Source organism: Martes martes (assembly GCF_963455335.1).
Source record: "Martes martes genome assembly, chromosome: 2".
NCBI lineage: Eukaryota > Metazoa > Chordata > Mammalia > Carnivora > Mustelidae > Martes > Martes martes.
Genome location: NC_137889.1, coordinates 142,106,465 through 142,119,967, shown reverse-complemented (window position 1 = coordinate 142,119,967; position 13,503 = coordinate 142,106,465). Strand labels below are relative to the sequence as shown.

Here is a 13,503-nt window from a genome sequence, read left to right as displayed (position 1 = left end):
GGGGAATAGGAGGGAGGGAAGGAGGGAGGAGGGTGAGGGGAGGAGGTTGGAGGGAGGGAGGAGGACAGAGAATGGAGGGAGGAGAGAGGAGGGAAGGAGAGAGGAGGGAGGAGGACAGAGGGAGGAGGGAAGGAGGGAGGTGGATGGAGGAGGCAGGAGGGAGAGGGGAGGAGGAGTGGCGCAGGAGCCAGCAGCCCAGCAGTCCCGACTCACCGGCACGTGGCGCACACGAAGCAGTCGGGGTGGTAGGTCTTGCCCAGGGCTGACACCACCTCACCCTCAATGAACTGGTCGCAGCTGAAGCAGCGAGTCCCGTATAGACGCTGGTAGTCCCGCGTGCAGATGTACTCTCCCTGCCGCACAAAGAAGCCACCCTCGGCCAGGTCACAGCCGCATGCTGGGGGGAGACACAGCATTGGCGGGCTGCTGACTGCCCATCAGGTCCCGCCACACACAGCTCCCCCTTGATACAGATCCCAGGGCAAATCTGGGGTGACTCGTTGAACCCCTGGGGGGCCGGGTTCCAGGAACAGACCATGGCTCTGACCCCCCAGCCTGGTGCTGAGTGGACTTTCTTGGGGAAGCTTCCAGAAAAGTAGCACCGATCCAGGACAAGAAGGAGGCTATGCAAAGGGGCCAGCACCTGCGAGCCCAGCAGGGGTGATGTGTGGATGCCCTCAAGCCCCTCTGTGACTTCAATAGGGCTGTTCCCAGCAAGAAATACAACGAAGCAGGAAGGTGCTCTGTTCTGGGTGGGAAGATCCCAATCCCGTGTGGTGGAGGACAGGTGCATCCCATGGTTGCCCCTGGGGGGCAGAGAAACCCTGTTGCCCCCTCCCCGACTCCGGCCTATTTCCGTGTCCCAATGTCTGTCTCCCACAGTGCAGACAAGGCCAGACCTCCCACAGGAGGGAGGGAGACAGTGAACACTGGAACATGAATCCTTTCTGGGCACTTTGCCAGGTGGGGAATGGGGCGACTTTCTCTGGACAGCCTGCCAGTCTGAGTGTGGGACACCCACTCATCCAACCCCCACACACACCCTCCAGCCCAGGGGCATGTGGGAGACACACATGGTTTCAGAGGGAGCTGCCTCTACCCACCCCTGCTGGCCCAGCCCCTCCTCGCCAGAGGCGAGGAGGACACCCTGCACCCTGGTCCTGCCAGCCCGGTCAGCTGGGTCCTTATGGGTCCCGGCCCCCAGGCAGCATCCTGAAAACCATGTCTTTCCTTCCTTCCTGTCTCCCTTCCTTCTTCCTTCACCATATTTTTGAATCAACACTGAAAATGCTTCATCGACCGAACAGCTGATTGCAAAGGATGCTATTTCTGGTGAGTTCTAAGGATCAGCATCTTGACATTTAACTCATGTCATCCTTTTGGGCACATCGAGTGGAGGGTAGATGTCAAAGCAAGACCACCAACGCCTCCTTGCAAAACCCATAGCCAACTCTCGGTAAAAGCAGAAACTTCACCTTGTCCCATTTCTGCTTGGAAACCCACGTCCGCTCAACTTCCCTAAAGCACGGTGCATGGATATAAGGCCCCCGATGTTCATAGCAGCAGTGTCCACAGTCGCCAAACTGTGGAAAGAGCCCAGATGGCCACCAACAGAGGAATGGATAAAGAAGATGCGGTGTATATATAAAATGGAATATTACACAGCCATCAAAAGGATGAAATCTTGCCATTGGCAACGACATGGATGCAAGTAGAGGGTATTAAGCTAAATGAAATAAGTCAGTCATAGAAAGACAATTGTCATAGGATCTCACTCATAGGTGGAACTTAAGAAACAAAACAGGATCATAGGGGAAGGGAGGGATAAATAGAACAAGACAAAATCAGAGAGGAAGACAAACCCTAGTAGACTCTCAATCATTAGGAAACAAACCAAGGGCTGCTGGAGGGGAGGGAGGTGGGGGATGGGCAGTAAGGAGGGCACTTGGTGTAATGAGCACTGGGTGTGATATCAGACTGATGAATCACTGACCCCTACCCCTGAAACTAATAAAAAAAATAACTAATAAAAAGAGTGGAAGTGCCACATTGTGCTCTCTACAACAAAAAATTCCAGAGTCAACGTGGACATTGGTTTATTAGGAATTTCTTGTGGTCACAAGGCTCCAAACATTTAATAAGTTATCTGGATTGGGTTATTTTTTTCCCCAAAGATTAGTAGAAAGCTATCAAAATAACACAGACGTTATACGTGTTGGTAGGTCAGTTGAGACACAAAGGAAAGCCTTCATGCATCAGCACAAAGGGCGGGAGTGACGGAGGGAAGCTCCCAGTGTCTGGTCAAGGGAGCCCGCAGGCAACCGCTCCCTGGCTTAGGGCCGGGAGGCCAGGAGGTGAGGGCGGCCCAGAAGCCCCATGCCCAGCCCCAGGCGCCTTCTCAGGCAGGGCAGGTTTCAGAAGCGCAGCTGTGGAAGGTTGGGGTCTGGAGATGGAACCTCCAGGGAGTCGGGGTACCCCGGGGCCTGGTCTGCTCGGCCCGGTCAGCGGCGGCCCCCCTCAGCTCATGCCTCACTACTCCCTGCCTGCCACCTGTCCTTTCACTTGCCACCTGGGGGCCCAGGCGTCCCTGCAGAGAGGGGTGCACCCTCAGCTCGGCCCATCCCCCATACCAGGGGAGGTAGTGGGCCTCTCCGGGGTCCCCCTGTCCCCTTGCCAGGGCCACGGGGCGGCACATGCTTCTCCCTGTTCCAGACACCGGAGCGGTGCATGGAGGAGATGTTAGCTCTGCAGACAACTGAGAACCCAGAGGCTGGAGCAGCCTGGCTCTGGATCCCTGCGTCACCTGTGCACTTGGCTGTGCACCCTGGGCAAGCTCCTGAGCCTCTCTGGCCTCTGCAGCCTCCTTTGGAATCCAGCCCACTTCCAAAGTAAAAACAGCTGCACAGAAAAGCATCCTCTGAGCCCCGAGTTACGCAGGGCCCCATCAAGGCTGTGGATGCACCCATGTGGCTCATCCCCGGAGGCTGAGGCTGTGGCCAGACCTGAACTCCCCACACCCAGCAGGAGAGTGTAAACCGTTGGTGTCATCTTGTATCACGGTGCATGCCCAGCAGAGGTACCCCGACTTGGGAAGCATAGCCCACCGGGGCCCTGCTAGGCATCTTTTTCTGTGAAAAGACAGCCCTGGAGCACCAGAGGGCCCAAGAGTACCCGGACTTTGACGTCTGGCTCTCTTCCTGATCTTTGCAAGCATATGCTGGCATACCCTGGATGGAAATGTGCCCAGGCTGAGACCCCGTGAGTCAGCATTGCAGACCCTGGGAGAGTCAATGTAGCCACTTTCCCGGCTCGCCTGTCCCTGCTGGTCACCCCCGCTCCTGGCCAGCCTACAGCTGCCCCAAGCTCGTCAGGTCATAGTCAAAACCCCGACCTCTGCCCGCTCAAAATCAAAACTCCAGATTCATTAGTAATCTAAAAAATTCTCATCGGGGCAGTCATGACATTCTATCTTCCCTGTCGAATTAGTCAACACCGATACAGGTGAGCGGAGCAGCTGTGGGTGACCCCGAGTGTCGGTCTCCCCCACTTCCCTATGGTCATTTACAAGAAATGCTCAGCAGCATGGGCAGCGGTGGGGAGATAATTTCTGGAACACTGTTTGGTGCTGACTCTAAAGAACACGAAAACCACTCCTACCCTCTGACCATCAACCTCCTTTTGGGGACTTTTTCCCCAGGAAATGACCAGGAACCCCCTAAGAGTTGTTGCTGCTTCATTACACACCCTGGCACACCTACACTGGGTTCAGAGTCTGGCAGTCTGGGTGTGAGCAACTTGACGTTGAAGACCTTACATGATGGGATCGTGGGCACAGAAGTAGGGCTATGACATAACGTCTAGGTAAAGAGACTCACAGAGGAGAGGACGGGGGAGGCTGCACACTGAACCCGACAGGGATCCCCTTGAGTGACCCCGGAGGGATGTGACCCACTATCCCCTACACCTCTCTGTGCTGGGGGATAGAAGAGGGAGCAGCTGGAGGTGGCCCCCACGGCCTGATCAGAATGAGCCAACCCTGGGGTTCATGGCCACGGCCAGCCAGGGCTTGCCCAACCCCTGCCCTCCGGGACCCTCCATCTGTACCAACAGTCCCCTGTCGCCAGTCTCATCCTGCCACGTGGTCTGTGGATCCTTGAGCACCCTGCGTGGGCCTGACTGTGTGGAAGGAACGTGCCCTGGGCAGGTGGATGGTGCCCATGTATCTGAAGCTTTCCTTCGGTTCTGGAAGCCCTTGGCTGGTTTCTCATAAATACCCCGGGAAGGCCCCAAAAGGAGAAAATGCAAGCACTTTTGCACCATGTTTGGCACACTTTTATACTGTTTTGCAGCATGAGAATAGAGCTGACTGGATTTCCACTCCAGCCAGAATCACATGTCCTCGCAGGGTGGACACGATGGGCTCTGGCCCCTAGGCCCTTCCCTGCATGTCCACTGCGTGCCCACATGGCACACCCAAAGCGGTCTCTGGAAACAAAGGTGGACCAGAGCCCTCCTCTGTCCATCGTCCCTAGGTGTCAGAGTCAGGTGTCTCACAAGAACCCCCCTCCCCATCGTTCATTCTGCTCTGGCCTGTCCCCGAGTCCACCAGGATGCTCCCTCTGTCTGCAAGTCTCTTCCCAAATATCCCTCAAGTCGTCACTCAGTTCACCTCCTCCATGAGGCCCACCCTGATTACCCAGTTGGAAATAGCAACTCCTCCCTCATTCCCATGCCTGCCTTTCCTGAGCCCCTCTTCCACATTCCCTATAGGGCACCTAAACAAAATGTATCTATCCTATCCAGTGTTTTATGGTCTGTCCCCCGCACTAGGACATGATCTCCACAAGGACAAACATAGCCATTTTGCTCACGAATGCCTCTCAAGCACCCAGAACACGGCGTGCATACAGTAGGTGCCCAAGAGATCATTGATGCATGAACCCCAAGGTTAGGAAACGTGTATGAGACCCACATGAGCAGCGGTGACAGGGGTGAGATTTGTACCCAGGCCTCCAGGCATCAAAGCACAAGGCTGGAGCATCCATGAAGAAGAGTATAATTACACAACCATTTCATGGATTTTCCCAGGTAACCTGGGCCCACCCAATAAGTGCCAAGGTGGCAAGAACCCATTACACTGGGGCCTCTGGTGAGAAGCTGTGCTAAACATGTTTACCTGGCAACATGCCCACCCGGGGACAGACGGGACTGGTCTCAGGGAGTCACCGCCCTCCTTTCCGGTCCTCTGTGCCGGTGTGGGTGGGCCTGGGACCCAGTTCTAACCAATGAATCCTATTTGAAGACTTTGGGGGACCTTGGGGAAAGGGTTCTCCCTGGCCAAAGGGAGAATCACGTCAGGGGAGAGCCCTTTGCCTGTGCATATCCCCCCCTCTCCAACCCCTTCTCCAGTTGGATGCTACCCTGGGAGGATGTGATGCTTGGAGCTACAGCAGCCACTCTGAGACCATGAGGAGAGGCACTGCTGCCATGCATAGGATGAGGGAGGGGGAGAGGGGATGGTGAGGGTGGGGAAGCAGAAAAAGAACCCGGTCGTTAAGGACCTTGTTGAGCTGTTACATTAACCAACTCTCAGGGGTTAAAGGGGCCACTTCCAGACTTCAGGTTAAGACAATCAATATCCATGTTGCTTAAGACACCGTGAGTTGGGTATTCATTTTGATTCATCCAAAAGTAGCCTCAGTGATTCCTAGGCTTTGCATTTTCATGAAAACCTGGATAAAAGACCAGTCCGAGACTGTGGATTGTCATGCTTCAACAAACACGGCTTTTCTCAGCTAGCAGGTAATCTAGAAACGTCATTCCTCAGCCAATGAAGCGGGAGCAGCTCTGATCCCTATGGCCATGGGCACAGCTGCCAGGCATGGGGTGAGGCTGTACAACTGGCCTTGGAATGGGGCCCGCATGCCCACAGGTCCTGCCACCAAAGCCTCTACCACAGGAACCACGGGGCGGGGCAGCCGCTGTCATGGGGCCAGTCCCAGGAGCCACCGGTCCCGCCCACCACCTACCATGAGGAAGGGGCACAGCTATTCCCGCATCTGCTCAGGAGCTAAAGGTTGGAGGACAAAGTGATCTGGCCCAGATGATGCTGCGGGAGGTGGGGAGGGCTCCTGGGGCAGTCCCCACCCTCCCTCAAACCGTGTGGGTCAAACCAGGACTCGATTCCGGAGTCTCATGCCTTCTCTTGCATTCCTAAGGTCTGCGCTTACAGACAATCCTTTTAAACACCGTGGCTGCTTCCCCTGTGCCTTTTGAAATAACCTTTTAAAAAGAGCATTTTAATGGATTTTACTTTCCAGACACAGCAAATTTGTCTTTTAGAGAGTAGAGAAAATTAAACCAGACAAATCTCATAATAGGCTGGGAAGCTCTGGGAGAGATGCTTCAGGTGGGGAGAGGGCACTGACCATGGCAGAGGGTGGAGCACTGAACATGGTGGGGGGTGTCAATGACCAGGGTGGGAGGGAGGGCACTGGCCATGGCGGGGGGATGGGGCACTGACCACGGTGGGGGTGGGGCAATGACCACAACGGGAGGTAGGGCAGTGGCCACGGTGGGGGGGGGTGGGGCACTGATCAGGGTAGGGGGGCACAGAGCACGGTGGGGGGGGCATCCTCAAGGGCAAAGGCATTGTTCACAGGACACTGAATGATTGCTAGTCTCACACCCTCACCTGGGGCTGCTCCATCCTTTCCCAGAAAACAGGCACCTCCAGGTGTGCCCCTCTGAAGGGCAGGGAGAGGGTCACCCTCAGACTGAGGGTCCCAGGGTACTCTCATCCTCTGCCAGAGATAGTGCCACCCCAGAGGTCGCTGGCTGGGGGGCACCGGGGACACTCAGGTCTCCCCTGGGTCAGCGGCCCCCACAGACCCCCATGTCTCCCATGGTACTCTGCTCCTCTCCAATGGCAGGGGACTTCAGGGCCATTTCTGGGGTGCCCCCCTCACAGCAGAAGAGCCCGGCCAGTTGTTCTCAAGTTTTCTTTCCAAACAACAGAACTCAACATGCAGTCTTCACAGAGGGCCTGAGGCCATGGTGTGGCGATGGTGCAGAGCTCCTCTGGGGCGGGGGGCTCACCCGCGGCCTCGCACCCCTACACCCAGGAGATGGCTCCGCAGAAATCTCCAACGGACACAGCTGGGGCCACACCCAGGCCTGGCATCCAGCCGGAGACAGGCTCCCCCATCTCCAGGCCCCAGCTGCCCCCTCAGCTAGCTGTTGCACATTGCTCCTAGGGCCGCTGGCACAGGGAGGAGGCTGGGCCCCTAGTGTCGCCCCTCCCCGCAACAGCACTCTGTGGTCACACCCATCTGCCCCTGCCACCTGGACTGGCCTGGAACCCTCCAATCACCGGAGTCCTCCTTACTCCAAGTTAGATCCCAAACACCACCTCCTCTGCCAAGCCCTCTCTGGAAGCTTCCAGATCTTTCCCTGCCCCTGCCCCCAGCAAGGAAAAAGAGCAGAGGCCCGAGAAGCTCACCTTTGCACACGAAGCACTCGATGTGGAAATACTTGTTCTGCACCCGCAGCACCTCCCCCTTGCACACATTCCCGCAGGTGTTACACAGGATCGAGGTGCTCGGCGGCTTCTCCAGGGGGCTGTGAGCGGCCTGCGGCTCCGACACTGCATGGAAGGAACAAGGAGCCACATTAATGGGTGGGGCACACACCAGGCACAGGGGAGCAAAGCAGCAGGAGCGTGAGGCCGTGGAGGGGGGCACCCCCCAGTTCAAGCCCCATAGGGGGTCAGGGGACAGACGCATCTTCTTTCCCAGGGGACCAAAGGGAACTGGATAATGTGAGAGGCCATCTAGTCAACCCCCAGTGGAGGGGGGGGTGCTCCTCTGTATGGCAGCCCCACCTGATGGGCCATCTGCCCCTGTCCAGGTGCGCACACATGCAGTGGCGGGGAGATCACACCCCCTCCCAACGGGCAGCCTAGTCTCTTGCTGCCCTGACCTGGTAGGACCCCGGCTGGCAGGGCATCAGAAGCAAAGCCCCCACCGTGAGCTTGGCAGCCCTCCTGCAGCCAAGAGACCCGGCACCCTCTCTTCTGGGAGTACAATAACCACAGTCCTCCTTTGAGCTTGCTTCAGATTCCCTCTGTGTCCTGGGGCCATTGACCGCAATTTTGCTGCTGTCCTCCTCAAAGCCAGCCATGGTCTGGGATGCTTATGGAAGCACTGGAGACCCACTGAGGGCCAGGTCAAGGTGGACGGTTAAAGGGCCCGGCCGTGGGGCTCTTGGGGTCTGGGGGGGCATCCACATGCTCCTCAGCCACATCCTCCAAAAGTACCCTGTGACCCACGGCGGGTCTGCCCCCTTGAGGATCTCCAGCCGGGCAGTGGAGATTCAACACGTGGCAGAGCTGGGGTGAGGGGAGGCCCAGGGGCTGGGGACCAGCAGAGTTGTTTGAAACACAAGGAGAAGCTGGTTGGATGCTGGACTTGGAGGCCAGCACGGAGGTTTGCCGGGTAAAGAGCATGTCCCACACAGGGACCTAAGCAGGCTGGATCCTTGGACCAACCCAAGAAAGTCAAACCTGGTGCTTCCCTCACCAGCCTTGTGGGATGCTCCCTTCCAGCCTAGCCAGGTCCCCAGGCCCCATCAGGCTCCCCTGAGAGCTCCCTTTCCTCCTCTGGGAACTCAGCGCCCCCCCTGCCTGTCTCTGGGTCTCTGCCAAGTGCGGGTGGCCGACCCCCGGCTCCAGTCAGCACTGAGTAGACCTCTTGGCTTTTCTCATATGTGGGTGTCTTTACTCATTTCCCCATCTTCTAATACCACCCACCTTTTGTTCTGGGGGCCCTGCATGAGGCCGATACAAGGACGGGCTGTAGGTGTGTATCAGTGTTGGCAGGTGGCAGGAAGGAGTGAGGGGACCCAAGGGAGGAGGTCTGCAGGTGCAGATGAGCTGTGTACCTGGCTGTAGTGGAAACCCCAGGTGGGCACGGGGGTGTGGGCTGGCCAAGGAAGCACCTGCCACTATACGCTATTTGCATATGCGTACCCATTTACACAACGGTCTAACACTAGTTTTGAGCAAGCAGCAGACCTCAAGTTCTCCTCATCCCTGTCTGAGAAGGACACTTGTCTACCCGATTTCCCACCTGTCCCCCACGCCCAGCACCCTACATCCCAGCAGCCCCCGATCTGCCAGAGCTGGGCTCCTCTCGGCTGCGGTCCCTGCCCGAGGTGCAGAGTTTGAGAGCAGGCGGCACAAAGGGGAGGGGCTGGGTCACGCTGGGGACAGCGAGCTGTCCAAGGAGGAGGCTGTGAACACCCCAAGGGCAGCAGAGTGCCTGCTGTCTGGGGACAAGAAGTAGGTGCAAGAAAAGAGGTGAGCAGCATGAAAAGTAATTCGGCATCTCCCTGGGCTCTCCAGACCCAGAGTCAATGCCTGTCTCTGGTTTCCAGAAGAGTCACACTGGAGGGAGCAAAGCTGGGACGGGGGGTGGGGGGGGCTTTGTCTGCTCTCCTATGGCCCCAATGACATTCTCCATTCTAGCTTAAATGTCAACCACAGGCTTGCCCTTCGCTTCTTTTTCCTGTAGAAAAGGTGCAGAAATGGCCTTATCTATTATTTAACAAAATTGGTGGAAGGTGGCATTTCCTTGGACTTGAATTTACAAATCCCGGGCAGAATGAGCACTGGAATCCAGGTTTAAAACCTGTGAACAGCCCGGGGCCTGGCAGGCTCCAAGTCACCCTGTCCACCTCCTAGGCTTCGCGGAGATTGTGGGGGTGGGGCGTGGGGGTGGGACACGGATCCTCCACACTATCTTCTCATCTGTCCGGCAGGCAGAGAACAATAGCCTATCATCTGTCCACGAGCAGACAAACAAGTTTTTATACTACTAGAATCTGGCTCAAGTCCAATACGAGCCGAAGGTCACCCAGCCACCCTGGGGGTCACTCTGAGCCCCGGGGGAGCACTGGCTGCAGGGGCAGATGACTCAGGTGCAGCCCAGCTTCCCCTGCTGCGTGCTGTGACCTGGAATGTCCAGCCTTCCATGTGTCTGTCCATCCATGCGTCTGCCCTCCGCTCACATCACCTGCCCTGAGGAGGGGGGCGTGTTTGCCAGGAAGATGGCCTCAATACACAATAGCTATTGTCATTCACAAAGACACACAGCCTGACACCACCAGTTTCCTGGTTACTCGAGGTCGATCTGGTCTAGGTTGGGGGAGCTGCTTTAAGATAGGCTTTGCTGGGGGGATCCAACTCTTGCCCACCTGGGGCATCCTAAAAACCTCCCAGGGTATCTGGGCGTGAGAGCTGTGGTGCTGCCCTCTGGTGGCGGGAGGCAGACACTGCGCTGTGGGCATGGGTGGCAGGTGCCGCTCTGCCCCAAGGATTCCCATCTGGGCATCCCGTGCATTTGTGGCAGGAGCATCTAACCTCCCAAGGTGACTCATTCCTTGCACCTCTGCAGAGGCCCAGTTGAAAGAAATTCCTGTGTGCGGACTCGGATGGGGTGTGTCTCCGCGGGGAGCTGTTGTCCCTGCTGCCGAGGGAGCTGAGGCCCGGAGAGGAGGCCCAGGACCCGTAGGGGGCAACACCCAGGGTTCTCTCCAGGGGGCCCCAAGACAGGGATGGGCTGTTTTGGCCAGCCCTGGTGTCTGGTGTGTGGGTCTTACATAAAAAGGGAGCATAATCAAGAAACCAGATATCAAGCCACAAAATGACACGGGAGACAGCCAGATGCATATTACCGAGGGAAACAAGCCAGTCTGCAGAGGCTGTGAGCTGTGTGAGTCCATCTACAGGACATTCTGGAAAAGGCAGAACCACGGAAACGGGAAAAACAATCAGTAGTTGCCAGGGCTTTGGGGGAAGGAGGGGCGAGTAGACGGGGCATGGGGGTGTTTAGGGTAGAGAAGCCAGTGGGGTGGGACACGGTGATGTCATCCCACCCTTGTGGGAACCCACAGCAGGTTCAACCATCACTGTGGACCGAAAAGCACTCTAAGGACTAAAGTTTGGGAAAAATGTTAAAAGAAAAAGAAGCGGAGGAAGAGCTACCACATACCGCCAAAGGGACAGGCTCATTTGGCTACGGTTGCAAGTTGGGCTCCAACCTCTGGCTTCATGGGTCTCGAGCTGGGATAATAACCCAGCACGTAAACTCAGGTGGTAAGAACTGATCGCACGGGGCTGCGACTATTTGATCGCCACGTGATAAGGAAATCCTGGTCCTGGGGAGCCTTGCAGGGAACGGGAATTATTCCCGGGATCATCAACCTGACCGAGGGCTGGTCCCACGGTCCCCATGACGCCCTAGTGGCCCTCCAGGCTGTGACCCTGCTCTCTCCCCAGGAGACAGGAGCTGTGTGCTGCTGGGCCTGGGATGGGAGCCAGCAGGGCCGGGTGTGGGCTTGCATCCACATCCGGGGGCAGCTGTGTGACCTTGGAGAGCTGACCAAACCCCAAGAAGCCTCAGGTTTCACATTGATGAGCTGGTGCCTGGTCTCATGAGGCATTTTGTGAGACTCCATTAAAGGAGAAAAAGCACCCGGTGCAATGCCTGACAGGTGTCATCAACCACTGCCGCTGGCCTGGTTGTCCCCAGGCCCTCCAATCTCAGGGTCCCCCCTACCCCTGGGGATGGGGAGGGGAGGAGGCTATCAGGAAGGAGACCAGGAGTACACTGGGGGCAGGGACATGCCTTTGCTTACACGTCCACCTGTCAGGAGATCTTCCTAGATTTGCTTCCATGCTTTGGCTACCTCGTGATGTGGCAGGGTGGGCAATGGGGAGGGGGCAGCTGTACTGATCCCAGCAATGCCCCTCCCTACCCTTGGGCAGATCACATGCCCTCTGGAGCCTTTTTCCTCCTCCAGGAAACGGGGACAAGTATTCCCAAATGTGGGACCCTCATGTGGATCAGACCAGATGACGTGTGCGGAGCCCGTGACCCAGCTGAGCACCTGTCGTGTGTGGGGATGCAGGAGGCAGTGACAGTGATGGGGCCACAGATAGTGCCATTAGTGACCTACAGCAGGTGGGGCTCCTAACTTCGGCGTCCGCACCCAGCTCTTCACCCAGCAGTGCCCAGTGCTGACACCGTGAGCTGGCCCGACCCAGACCAGAGCCAGGCCTCGCCGGCCGTTGGCTTGGGGGGCAGGGTCGGTGGCTGATACCCACCAGCACGCCGGCTAACGTCGGCACCAAGCTCTGCTCCCTCGCCCATGTGGCTGGCGGGCGGGGCTCCTAGACACTGGGCAAGTGGGCTTTTTACCCTGATGAGCTGGGAACACACCTCTGGCCTCTTCACCCACCAAACCCTTCCATTCTCCTCTTCCCTCTGTCTCAGCCCTGAGTGGGGCCACTTCCCACTTTGTTCCTAGAATTTCACCAACCTGACGTCACTCTAGACGCCACAGCCGGATGCCCCATGTCTGTTCCTATCATCAAAGCTGAAGACCCCGCCATGGTGATGTCCTTGGAACGCATGCCCGGAGTGGTCCCCCTTCTCCCATGAGATCCTCCGGCCTTGGAGCATCTGGCCTGAGCCTTCCCGGTGCCCCGAGCCCCTGGAGACCACCACGAGTCAAAGCACTTCATTGTGAAGTCAGAAGTGCAAGGTGCTCAGCCAAAGGGCGCTCAACTCCAGGAACTCAAACCACAAAGCTGTTCTTGCTGTTACTGTCTGCTGACTCCGTGGTTCACCCACCCGTGCCCGAGGGGGCGTGCCTGAGGACCTAATAGGTGCCCGGATTCCAGAGGAGCCAAACGGACCCAGCCCTGGCCCCCTACCTGCAGGAAGGGTCTGTCACTTCCATTTTACAGGGGACGACCCTCAGACTTAGAGATGCCCCTCTCGTTCCAGCAACGCATCTCTCGCTTCCCAGACCGCAAGGCACACGTCATTCGTGACCTTCAGGGATATTTCCAACTCCAAGGGCCCAGGCCACGCTGGAGCCCAAGCCGATGCGCCCGATGTGGCCAAACATCCCCATTCCTGCTCATCTCGTCGTCCAGGGTTTGGCCTGCAGGTCATGAACCGCAGGACTGCCTGAGGGGGCCCTGTGTGCTTGGGGTCTGACTGGCCCCCAAGCTCTGTCAGCTGTGACGGCTTTGCTGCGCTCCTTACTCTGCTGAGTGCATCACACAACCACTGGCTGGGGCTCCAGATGGCACGACTCTGCTCTAATATTGAATAGGCCATACGGTCCTGAGACTCCAGTATGCCCAGGGTGGGTCCTAGGCACACAGCTCCCATCCTTCCCCAGGCCTTCACTTCTAACCATGACAATGAGCAGAGAGCCACAGACAGAAGCCCAGCAGGAAGATGAACCTGTGTGCAATCAGAGAGGACTCCTGGGAGGAAGTGACATGAGGTGGGCAGGTGCTTTCTGGGTCTTCAGTGAGTACCCATCCCCATGCTCATCTCCACCACAGTATGACCATGCTGGGTGGCCCTTGTCCCTTGGTCTGTGGCTGTCTTCCCTGGCCTGGAAGCCCCTCTAAAGTCAGGGATC

General features: G+C 57.3%; 1 protein-coding gene across 1 annotated transcript in view; it reads right to left on the bottom strand.

Moving 5' to 3' along the window:
- ABLIM2 (actin binding LIM protein family member 2) overlaps positions 1–13,503 on the bottom strand; it is a 135,652-nt gene that overhangs the window by 90,983 nt on the left and 31,166 nt on the right. The window contains exons 2-3 of the mRNA XM_080796991.1: positions 7,502–7,645; positions 214–397 (exon numbers count right to left, since the gene is read on the bottom strand). Of these exons, the coding sequence (XP_080653117.1) occupies positions 214–397; positions 7,502–7,645 (328 nt within the window). The remainder of the gene's footprint in view (positions 1–213; positions 398–7,501; positions 7,646–13,503) is intronic.